This window comes from Myotis yumanensis, unplaced genomic scaffold (assembly GCF_028538775.1).
Source record: "Myotis yumanensis isolate MYYU_CA2020_CCGP unplaced genomic scaffold, mMyoYum1.0.hap1 SCAF_1, whole genome shotgun sequence".
In the NCBI taxonomy this organism is placed as follows: Eukaryota; Metazoa; Chordata; class Mammalia; order Chiroptera; family Vespertilionidae; genus Myotis; species Myotis yumanensis.
In genome coordinates this window covers 34,898,672-34,911,107 of record NW_027223752.1, presented here as the reverse complement: position 1 = coordinate 34,911,107, position 12,436 = coordinate 34,898,672, and the positions used below count along the sequence as shown (strand labels likewise).

Genomic DNA, 12,436 nt, shown 5'->3' with positions numbered 1-12,436 from the left:
TCACCCCTGTGACTTTGGGGTTGGAATGGCTTTTGGGGAAGGGTTAATCAATATTTACTGAGTAACTTTGGGGTATATTGCTCCTTAGGGATAAGAAAGATGTATCAGCTAATGAGCGCTAACCATCCCTTCACCTGAGAGGCAGGGGAACAGTGGAGTTAGTTATGAGACGTGCACTGGTGAACTGGAGGGCTAGTAGGGCTCACTGCTGAAGTCCTAAGCCTCTGCTCCAGCTTCCTCTCCCGAGTTCAGTCCTCATCTGCTCTCACACTTGGACCGGTACCTGACAGCTCCAGTGCCTCCCTCAGCGACTGAAGGATCTGGTCCAGTTGCTGGGAGAGGGTGGCATGGCTGGCGGCACAGTCCTCAGTGAGGCTGGGCCAGCACGTCTGAAGTAGCTCGGCAATGCTGCACCGGGGAAGGCCTCCTCCTTTTTCTTCTATGCTCTCTATGGAAAGCAAATGAGAAAGAGAAAGTAAGGTTGATGTTGACCTAGTGTTCTGAGTCCAGGAGAAAAAAAAAAGGGAGAAAAGCAACTCACCTGATTTAGTTTGTCCGGCTGATGTAAGTAAATAATTGAGAATCTTACTGATTTGCTGAAGAACAACTGGAAAACCTCGAATGCCATCAGCACTGGGGAGGACATGGTCTAGCTGCCGACCTGGGACCAGATGAAGGAAGAGGGAATGCAGAAAAAATAAGGTACTTTCAGAGACTGCTTCTCAGTCCTGTGCTTGCTTGTGCAATTTTATGTTCTCCAATATTAAGGAGGAAATAGATGCTGTGCCATTTTGGGTGACAGCCAGCACAGCTGGCTTCTCTGCCTGAGGTGCCAGGGCCATCTCCTGAAAGATGCCTCAGCTGTCAGCGCAGCAGGCCGAGAATCTCTGGCACTGGCATGCAATCGCCGTCTCCAGCCAATAAGGCACTTCCGTGGGTTTGCCTTGGTACTGCCCTCAGCTGAGGACTTGACCTGAGAACGTATCTGTCTTCTCTAACTGCTTTAAGTAGGATCTTGAACCCTCACTATGAACAATTTTATTAAGAGATGACTCATTATATCTCTCCTGTACCCCCTATACTTGGGATAATCTGGAGACACAGTAGGTACTAAATTAATTCCTAATTGACTGGCCTGAAACTGTTTCAGCTACTAACAGTTTGAGTAATATCCCCTTTTATTTTAGAACTAGAGACCTGGTGCACAAAATTTTTGCACTGGGGGGGTGAGGGTGGGGAGACCCTCAGCCCGGCCTGTGCCCTCTTGCAGTCTGGGAGCCCTTGGGGAATGTCCGACTGCAGACATCCTTAGCGCTGCCACAGAGGCGGGAGGCTCCCGCCACCACTGCTGTGCTCGCCAGCCATGAGTCCGGCTTCTGGCTGAGTGGCACTCCCCCTGTGGGAGTGCACTGACCAGTAAGGGGGAAGCTCCTTTGTTGAGTGTCTGCCCCTTGGTGTTCAATGCGCCTCATAGCGACTGGTCGTTCTGCTGTTTGGTTGATTTGCATGTTAGCCTTTTATTATATAGGATAAAAGTGCTAGATGAGGGGGAGAATTGTTCCCAAAAAAAGAATCACAAGTGCCACAGTATACTTTCTTAGAAGGACCATGTGGGCATTAAAGGACGTTTTAACCAGCAGCTCAGAAGTGATTTGGAGAGGTGTGCAGAAGAGAGTTAACACAGCAGGCCTGAGACTTCTGTCCTCAGAAAGGCCTGCTCGCAAGGCTGGCCCTCGGTGGTATCTGTGACCTTCACTGGCAAACGGTTTCCTATACTGCATAAGAGTTCCCCTAAATGATGAGAGGGGCTCATTGTGCCTACGCTCTCTGTACACCGTGGTTCAGTCTGAACACCTGCTCTCCTTCTGAGAGTCTGGAATTCTGGAACACAATGGGCAGAGGGTGCCTTTGTTACCAGCACCCAGTAACAACCTTGGGCTTGTGTCTCTAATGAGCTTCCCTATAGGCAACACTTCAGCCTTGTCACAACTCACTGCTGGTGGAGTTAAGCCTGTCCTCTATGCCTCCACAGGGAGAGGACTCTTGGAAGTCTTTTGCTTAGTTTCTGTGGATTATCCCATGAGCATTTTCCCTCTGCTGGTTTTGCTTTGTATCCTTTTGCTGAAATAAATCTTAGTCATGAGTACGACTACATGCCGAGTCCTTGAGTTCTCAAGGAATCACTGAGCCCAGGAGTGGCTGTTCACATTGCAACCTATTCACTGTTCCTCGTGCCCATCACTGAGAGAAGAGGCTCCTTCCTCCCTCCCAGGTCAGTCCTTCCAATGTTTGCCGTGTGTGAACTTTACCCAAATCTATCTTCACATTCTTCTACCTTCATTCCTCCAAGAATTCCATGTACACATTTTGATGTCATTTACCTCAAGGTACAATCTTCCCTCCACATTTTCCCTTATACGTGGTTCACAAACTCAAGACTATCATAGGTTAAGTGGGGTTCACTCAGGAGGGGGAATGTAGTCTAAAGACAAATTCCATTTACACCATTTTTGAATGTCTATTTATTCTTTAAATTTCTCTGTAAATCAGAAAACAATTTCTCAATTATTGCAGAATGCTATGTCTAGTAAGAAGGTGAGGCTCTCAGCAGACTATATTTATGCCATCAGGCTGCACACGAGGAAATTAACTAATCCGCTCTCCCTGACCCTCCTTCCCCGGTAAGTGCTTTTTTCTTGCACATTTTCTCAAGTGTCTCAGAAATCCATTTGAGAAGGAAGGACTAAAGTGGAAGCACTCACCCCGGCTCTCAAGGCTGCTGTTCAGACGTCGCTCAGCCGTTTCCAAGAGCTGCTTGCAGGTTTTCCAGAGCTGGCACTGAGAGCAAGCGAGGTCGAACGCAGCCATGGCGGGGGGACTGAGCTCTTCCAGAACCTCTCTCAGGGGGTCAGTGGGCTCCAGCAGGGTGCTGCTTATCCAGAAGTCCTCCTGGAGTGTGGGGATGGGGTCTCCAGAGGGGCTGAGCAGCTTGTCGGTCACGTCCGAGATGGAATAAAATACCATCCCTGGGTACCAGCAGTGGAGCAGAAAGTAAGGTTAAAATGATTCTATATGCCACTTTTATTTTATTTTATTTTGTTTTTTTATTTTATTTTATTTTATTATTTTATTATTTTATTTAGGTCCTTCTGCACAGGGTATCTTCTATGCATATTAGTACCATCATTGCAACCCATTCTTATGGCATCAAAACAACGGCAAGGAAAGGAAGACCAAGAGAAACCAAAATGGAGGAGATGCGTGAGGGCTTCTTCCAAATGGGATCTAAAAGCAGGTTGAGAAAGAATGAGGTGGGTCTGTGTGCTCATCAGAAAAGATCTCTAAAGTATGCTGTGAAAAAGCAAGGCAGACAACAGTACTTGCTGTAAGAGCCCATTTATATTAAAAGCAAAAAGTGCATATATATTTTTGAATAGCTATTGAAAATTCTGGGAGAACAGAGAAGGAGCAACGTGGGATGCTACCTGTTCTGGGATGGTACACAGAGCCTAGACTAGTAAGATAATGTGAAAACGTGGGACATGATTTCTCTTTTAAGAAAATGCATAGGTTTTCAAGAAAATGGCAGGCCTGTCCCCCTGGCTCTCTCATAGTGTCCCATGCAGAGCAAATTGTGGCCTTGAACCATTGCCTGGCCTCTGCCTGTGGGCTGGCTACAGGCACTGAAGCAGGTTGCACAGTGGAAAAAAAAGAAATAATGAAAGGATCAGTTTTTGCAGTGCAGCCATGGCTGAGAATTGAAATCTGTGAATTGCAGGCCATGAGTTAAACACAAGTTTTTCACTATACGGAAAAGTGAAATAATATGCTTTATCCTGAATAGTTACATGGAAGGAAATAAACTCCTAACCATTTCCCAAAGCACAAGATAGTGGCCATGAAAACACATGGTGACAAGAGCATTCACACTCTTCAGTGTTAGTCACACAGGACAAACTTAATGGAGTAGCTCGAGTGGTAGGTATGTGACCGCCATGGTCAGGGAAGTTGGGCACAGCTAGAAACCAACCCTCAGTCTGCTGTTCTTCAAATCAAGTGTCCTGCCCTGGATTTCTGCTCACCTTCATGATGATGAGCCTATTGTTTGGGTGGCTTTTCCCCTGACACCCTCCTTCCCCAGATACCTCCCCCCCTGTGGTGGCAACGGGGAAGCCTGACCTGCCGCCGCAGCGCTGCCAATGGCCTGTAGAGTTGAGCGGCCACTGCCAGTTCTTCGAATGGTGCTGCTACCCCCGTCTGAGTTCTGGTTCTCAATCTTGTGCTCGACACGGGCCAGCTCCTGGATCACCTCCTGGTAGCGCTCCATGAACATCAGTTCCCCTGAGCTGGGCGAGGACTTCAGGTCGAACATGAACACCACCTGGTACAAGACAGGCGGGAGTGTGGCTGTGGTGGGCCCATGTCTAGAGATACGGGATCTTGCCTATCATTAGACTGTGGCCCTAAAACATCCGCTTTGTAGGATGGGAAGACCACTGCATGTTAGAAGAGTAGATCAAATATAGAAATTACTTATCCAAACCAGCATGAAAGCCACCACAGCCCCAGGAGAAAATTGGCAGAAGATGTGGACAATTTCAGAGAAAATGAATGACTAATACATAGATGAAAAATGTTATCCCTTTCAGTAATCTAGGGAATTTCAGTCACATTAATACCATTTTGAATCTATCACAATGCCAAAGTATAAAAATAAGCCCTCAGGGGGTAGTGGTAAAAGGAACTGTCACAATCTTTTTTGAAAAGCAATTTGGCAATCCATAAAGCTTTAAAAATGTTTATATTCTTTGACACAGACATTTTCATGAGAAACTTTCTTACAGAAACAATTCAAAAGGCTTAATGCCTAAAGGTGATAATCTTGGCACTATTTATTATAAGGTTGAAAGTAATCTAAATGTTGAGTAACAGGAGAATGGTCAAATGCAGCTGCCTGATCAGACTACTGTAAAGTCATTAAATCAGGTACAAGGCAAATGTTAAGAAGGCATTATATAAGGTTTTAAATTCAAAATAATCTTGGCTATATAAAAGTCACATGGATCTTGGAAAAATAATGGCGAAGAGTATTCGTTACCTTTATTGGTTCTGGACAATAGGGTTACAAGTAATATTATTTTCTTGTTAATACCTTTGGTATTGAGATTTTTGGGAAGATGGCGGCGATATAGGCAGACGCGTCCCAGGTCTTGTCCCGGAGCAAACGGAGTAAGCAGCTGAAACTAATAACACCCACCCCGAATTGGCAAATTTACTCAGCTGGTGAGACGGCTTGCAGCCTGGAAGGGCAGACCTCCCCTGGAAAGGTTAAAAACCAGGGATCTGGGCAGGAAAGTTTGCCAGACCTGAGCCCAGAGGGTCGGAGGGAGACCGCATGGCAGACAGCCGCGTCTCTTGGGACAGACACAGACCCTGACCAGGGTAAGGAGTTCCGCGGGTTTGCTGGCGCCAGGAGATTTGAGATTTGGATTTTGTGATTGCGGAGAACTGAGACTAAAGGGGGCATCCTGAGGAACTGATCAGACCATGCAGTGCCCATAAGAGAGGAGCGTTTCCCAGACCGCAGATCCAAGCAACAGCAGCCCCCTGAGCACCGCAGCCTCCTGATCACCACAGCCTCCTGATCACCACACCCTCTGTCTGTGGAACAGCAACTGTACTTGAAGCCTCCCCCTACCAGCCAGAAGAGCCAACACAGCTGTGAACAACACCCACCAGAGGAGCTGCTGCCAACTGGAAAGCAGCTGCTACCGCAACCATCTGAGCAGCAACCACAACCCAAGGAGCCCCTGCCACCCAGGGAGCAGCCACTGAACATCTCAACATCTACATATGTCAGCGAGATCAAACATGGGTAGGCAAAGAAACCCCCAAAGGAAAGAAAAGGAGGACTCCCCAGAAAAGCAGCTAAGTGAGACAGAGATATGCAACATGACGGAAAAAGAATTCAGAATAAGGTTCCTAGAGTACATGCACCACATGTTCAAGAAGCAAGAAGAAACAGATGAAAAACTCAACTACTTATGCAAGAAGCTAGAAGAAACAGATGAAAAAATCAACAACTTAAGTAAGTCCCAAGAAGAAATGAAGAGCGACATAGCTTCAATAAAAAACTCCATTGAAAGTATCAACAGTAGACTGGGAGAAGCGGAGGACCGAATTAGTGAATTAGAAGACAAGGAAGCAAAACACACTCAAACTGTACGGCAAATGGAGAAAAAAATTAAAAGACAGGAGGAGAGCCTAAGGGAGCTTTGGGACAACATGAAACGAAACAACATACGAATAATAGGGGTGCCAGAGCAACAGAAAGACGAACATGGATTAGAAAACCTATTCGAAGAAATAATATCAGAAAACTTCCCTGAGGTGGGGAAGAAAAAAGTCACACAAGCCCAGAGAGTTCCAAACAAGGTGAACCCGAAAAGACCCACACCAAGACACATCATAATTACCATGGCAAATGTTCAGGATAAAGAGAGAATCTTACAGGCTGCAAGAGAGAGACGGAAAGTAACATACAAGGGATCTCCCATTAGATTATCAAATGATTTCTCAACAGAAACACATCAGGCCAGAAAAGAATGGACGGAAATCTACAAAGTGATGCAAAGCAAAGGACTGAATCCAAGAATACTCTATCCAGCAAGGCTATCATTCAAAATTGAAGGGGAAATAAGAAGCTTCACAGACAAAAAAGGGCTAAGGGAGTTTATCACCACCAAGCCAGCCATGCAAGAAATGCTAAAGGGACTGGTGTAAAAAGAAGAAATATCAAGCTCAGAAAGAAAACAGCCACATACACACACACAAAAAAGAAATGGCTACAAACAAATACCTTTCAATAATAACTTTAAATGTAAATGGACTAAATGCTCCAACCAAAAGACATCGAGTGGCTGAATGGATAAAAAAACATGACCCATACATCTGCTGTCTACAAGAGACCCACCTCATTAGAAGGGACTCACACAGACTGAAAGTGAAGGGATGGAAAAATATCTTTCACGCAAATGGAAAGGAAAAGAAAGCTGGGGTAGCAATACTTATATCTGACAAAATACATCTCAAAGTGAAGGCCATAACCAGAGATAAGGAAGGCCACTTCATAATACTAAAGGGATCAATACAACAAGAAGATATAACCCTGGTAAACATATATGCACCCAATGCAGGAGCACCCACATACATAAGAAAACTTCTGGAAGATATCAGGGGAGAGATCGACAACAATACAATCATAGTAGGGGACTTTAATACACCACTGACATCACTGGATAAATCCACTAGACAAAAACTCAGCAAAGAAACAGCAATCCTAAATGACTCACTAGATCAGATGGACTTAATTGACATCTTCAGAACACTTCACCCCACAGCTGCGGAATATACATTCCTCTCAGGTGCTCATGGGACATATTCAAAAATAGACCACATATTGGGTCACAAGCAAAGTCTCCACAAATTCAAGAAGATTGAAATCATAAAAAGCTTCTTCTCAGACCACGATGGCATAATGTTAGAAATAAACTACAATAAAACCAACCCAAAATACTCAAACACTTGGAAGCTGAATAGCATGTTATTAAATATTGATTGGGTTACCGATGACATCAAAGAAGAAATTAAAAACATCCTGGACACTAATGACAATGAAAACACAACAATCCAAAACCTCTGGGACACAATGAAAGCAGTCCTGAGAGGAAAGTTTATAGCTCTACAGGCCTATCTCAAAAAACAAGAAAAAATGGTAGTCAATCATCTAACTCTACAACTCAAAGAATTAGAAAGAGAGCAACAAGAAAACCCCAGAGTGAGCAGAAGGAAGGAGATAATAAAGATTAGAGCAGAAATCAATGAAATAGAGACCAAAAAAACAATACAGAAAATCAATGAAACCAAGAGCTGGTTCTTTGAAAGGATAAACAAGATTGACAAACCCCTAGCCAGGCTCACCAAGAAGCAAAGAGAGAGGTCCCAAATAAACCAAATCAGAAATGATAGAGGCGAAATAACAACAGACCCCACAGAAATACAAATGATTGTTAAACAATACTACGAGCAACTCTACTCCAACAAACTGGACAACCTGGAGGAAATGGACAAATTCCTAGAAAAATACAACATTCCAAAACTCAATCAGGAAGAATCTAAAAACCTCAATAGGCCAATAACTATGGAAGAAATTGAAGCAGTCATCAGAAAGCTTCCAGCAAACAAAAGCCCAGGGCCAGACGGCTTCACAGGGGAGTTCTACCAAACATTCAAGGAAGAACTAAAACCTACCCTCCTCAGACTACTACAAAAAATTCAAGAGGAAGGAACGCTTCCAAGCTCATTCTATGAAGCCAGCATCACCCTAATACCAAAACCAGGTAAAGACATCACAATGAAAGAGAATTACAGGCCAATATCCCTCATGAACATAGATGCCAAAATCCTCAACAAAATCTTAGCAAATCGGATCCAGCAGTACATCAGAAGGATCATACACCATGACCAAGTAGGATTCATCCCAGAGATGCAAGGATGGTACAACATCCGTAAATCAATAAATGTGATACATCACATAAACAAATTGAAAGAAAAAAACCACATGGTCATATCAATTGATGCAGAAAAAGCATTCGACAAAATCCAACACCCATTTTTGATAAAAACTCTCAGAAAGGTGGGAATAGAAGGATCATACCTCAACATAATAAAAGCCATATATGACAGGCCCATAGCCAACATCATACTCAATGGACAAAAACTAACACCATTTCCCCTAAGAACAGGAACAAGACAGGGATGCCCACTCTCACCACTCCTGTTCAACATAGTACTGGAAGTATTAGCCATTGCAATTCGGCAAGAAGAAGGAATAAAAGGCATCCAAATTGGAAAAGAGGAAGTAAAACTGTCCTTATTTGCAGATGACATGATATTATACATACAAAACCCTAGAGACTCCATCAAAAAGCTACTAGACTTAATACATGAATTTGGCAATGTAGCAGGATACAAAATTAACCCCAAGAAATCTGAGGCATTTCTATACACCAATAGTGAACTTTCAGAAAGGGAGATCAGAAAAACAATCCCATTTACCATCGCACCAAAAAAATTAAGATACCTAGGAATAAACTTAACTAAAGAGGTTAAAAACCTCTACTCAGAAAACTACAGGACGTTGAAAAAAGAGATAGAGGAAGACATAAACAGATGGAAGAACATACCATGTTCTTGGATTGGTAGAATCAACATCATTAAAATGTCCATACTACCCAAAGCAATCTATACATTCAACGCACTTCCCATTAAAATACCAATGGCCTTCTTCACAGATCTAGAACGAACTCTCCAAAAATTCATCTGGAATAAAAAAAGACCCAGAATAGCTGCAACGATCCTGAGAAAGAACAAAGTAGGTGGGATCTCAATGCCAGATATCAAGCTGTATTACAAAGCCACTGTTCTCAAAACTGCCTGGTACTGGCACAAGAACAGGCATATAGATCAGTGGAATAGAATAGAGAGTCCAGAAATTAGCCCGAACCAATATGCTCAATTAATTTTTGACAAAGGAGGCATGAACATACAATGGAGCCAAGATAGTCTCTTCAATAAATGGTGTTGGGAAAATTGGACAGACATATGCAAGAAAATGAAACTAGACCACCAACTTACACCATACACAAGAATAAACTCAAAATGGATAAAGGACTTAAATGTACGACAGGAAACCATAAAAATTCTAGAAGAATACAAAGGCAGCAAAATCTCAGACATATGCCAAAACAATTTCTTCACTGATACAGCTCCTAGGGCAGTTGAAACTAAAGAGAAACTGAACAAATGGGACTACATCAAAATAAAAAGCTTCTGCACAGCAAAAGAAACCATCAACAAAACAACAAGAAAACCCACCTCGTGGGAAAACATATTTGCCAACGTCATATCTGATAAGGGCTTAATCTCCAAAATTTATAGGGAACTCATACAACTTAACAAAAAGAAGATAAACAATCCAATCAAAAAATGGGCAAAGGATCTAAATAGACACCTTTCAAAAGAGGACATTCAGAAAGCCAAGAGACATATGAAAACATGCTCAAAGTCACTAATCATCCGAGAGATGCAAATCAAAACAACAATGAGGTACCATCTCACACCTGTCAGAATGGCCATCATCAACAAATCAACAAACGACAAGTGCTGGAGAGGATGTGGAGAAAAAGGAACACTTGTGCACTGCTGGTGGGAATGCAGACTGGTGCAGCCACTATGGAAGGCAGTATGGAGGTTCCTCAAAAAATTGGAAATGGAACTCCCATTTGACCCTGTGATCCCACTCCTAGGAATATATCCCAAGAAACCAGAAACACCAATCAGAAAGGATATATGCACCCAGATGTTCATAGCAGCACAATTCACCATAGCTAAGATCTGGAAACAGCCTAAGTGCCCATCAGTAGATGAATGGATTAGAAAGCTGTGGTACATCTACACGATGGAATACTATGCTGCTGTTAAAAAGAAGGAACTCCTACCATTTGCAACATCATGGATGGAACTGGAGAGCATTATGCTAAGTGAAACAAGCCAGTCAATGAAGGAAAAATACCACATGATCTCACTCATTCATGGATAATAAAGACCATTACAAACTTTTGAACAATAATAGATACAGAGGCAGAGCTGCCTCAAACTGATTGTCAAACTGCAGTGGGAAGGCCAGAGAGAGTTGGGGGACAGGAGGGAGGGGAGTAAGAGATCAACCGAAGGACTTGTATGCATGCATATAAGCATAACTAATGGACATAAGACACTGGGGGGTAAGGGAGGGTAGGGGTTTGTCAAGGGGGGGGGGAAAGGATACTTATGTAATACCCTTTGTAATACTTTAAGCGAAAAATTAAAAAAAAAAAAAATAAATATATAAAAAAAAAAAAAAAAAAAAATACCTTTGGTATTTACTTGTAATATGCATGGCTTATTCTGTAACCAGGTTAAAAAAATAAAGCTTTTATTTTAAAAAAATTCAAGCCCTAGCCAGTTTGGCTCAGTGGATAGAGCACTGGCCTGTGGACTGAAGGGTTCCAGGTTCGATTCTGGTTAAAGGCACATGCCCGGGTTGTGGGCTTGATACCCAGGAGGAGGTGTGCAGCAGGCAGCCAACCAATGATTCTCTCCCATCATTGATGTTTCTATCTCTCTCTCCCTCTCTGAAATCAATAAATATATATATATTTTAAAAAGGTGACTTTCATTTAAAAAAAAAAAAATCAAGGGTCCAGGAAAGGAAGCGGAAGTGAGGACATTTAGGGGTAAAGGATCAGGGGCTCACAGTTGACTTAACTCTGGATTTGGGTGTAACAAAGGCTGGTGAGGGTCCTATCCTCCCTGGGGGGTCAGAGTTACCACTGTCATTAAAGTATGGAACCGAAAATGACCAGAGGAAGCTACGCAAAAATTCTCCTATCACCTAGATTTTATCCTTGATTTATTCTTCAACAACTGAACTAAAATGAAAGAAAAATTCTGACCTGCATGTTAAGGGACGAGCACAGTGTGATAAATATACCAATGAAGTTTAAAAAATTAGAAAGGTAGGTTTTCATGCTATTAAATTTAAACAATAGCAGAGGATTCTTATATTTCTCACAGCTTGTACAGAATCCTCTTAACAACCCCATGAGGTAGGACAGGCAGGTATTATATTTAACTCTGATTTTTAAGTGACGATACAGAAGCTCAGAGAGGGCAGGTCTTTCTGATTTCTTCTTGCGCTCATCCCTCGACAACACGAAGAGTTTAGTTTGGCAGCCCCTACACTTGTATATTGAACTGGCATTCTATTTCTTATTAAACATTGTCTGCATCATGACTTTTAACTACTAAAAACATGTATGTGTTCAGAGAAGGCTTATAAGGAAAGAAACAAAATTATTTCCATGTTTTGAAACAGTGAGGTTGTAGCTAAATATTTCATCTTGTTAAACACGATTTATGTTAAAACAAACCAATGCTTCAACAGCTTAAACCTCCTCCAATCTGGGTCTTGAAATCTGCAATGCTGGGGACTGGGCCTTGTACATGGAAACTCTCTCCTGTTTCTCCTGCTGGATGTGGCCCCGCTAATGTTCCCAAGTGGCTCTGGTTGCACAGGTATCCAGCTCTGCCTGAGGCCCAGCAGGTTCCAGATGCCTAGAGGTGGACTTCACATTCTTTTCTATGAAAGGTGAGGCCCAGGCTACTGACACCAGCTGCCCAGCCCCTTACCTGATGGGCTTCTGCAAAGTTCCCCCGGAGGATGCAGGATGCCAGCAGCGACTCAGGTGGGGAGAACATCATGGGGATGAATGAACTTTGAGTTTGGGGCTGCAACTCATTCCTTCCAGACATGATGTTCAGACTTCCCTCTGTT

At 43.0% G+C, this 12,436-nt stretch overlaps 1 protein-coding gene and 1 non-coding gene across 5 annotated transcripts in view; one reads left to right on the top strand and one right to left on the bottom strand.

The window, feature by feature from the left end:
• Window positions 1–12,436, bottom strand: part of ZFYVE26 (zinc finger FYVE-type containing 26) — a 77,189-nt gene that overhangs the window by 43,608 nt on the left and 21,145 nt on the right. For 3 of the 4 annotated variants that reach the window (XM_070417798.1, XM_070417807.1, XM_070417827.1), the window contains exons 14-17: window positions 12,292–12,431; window positions 4,180–4,381; window positions 2,763–3,026; window positions 284–661 (exon numbers count right to left, since the gene is read on the bottom strand). In XM_070417798.1, the coding sequence (XP_070273899.1) occupies window positions 284–661; window positions 2,763–3,026; window positions 4,180–4,381; window positions 12,292–12,431 (984 nt within the window). The remainder of the gene's footprint in view (window positions 1–283; window positions 662–2,762; window positions 3,027–4,179; window positions 4,382–12,291; window positions 12,432–12,436) is intronic. The other variant, XM_070417817.1, reaches the window with a different exon arrangement.
• On the top strand, window positions 3,565–3,703 carry LOC139001383 (small nucleolar RNA SNORA42/SNORA80 family). Its single transcript, XR_011469978.1, has one exon. It is a non-coding gene; the product is annotated as a small nucleolar RNA SNORA42/SNORA80 family (small nucleolar RNA).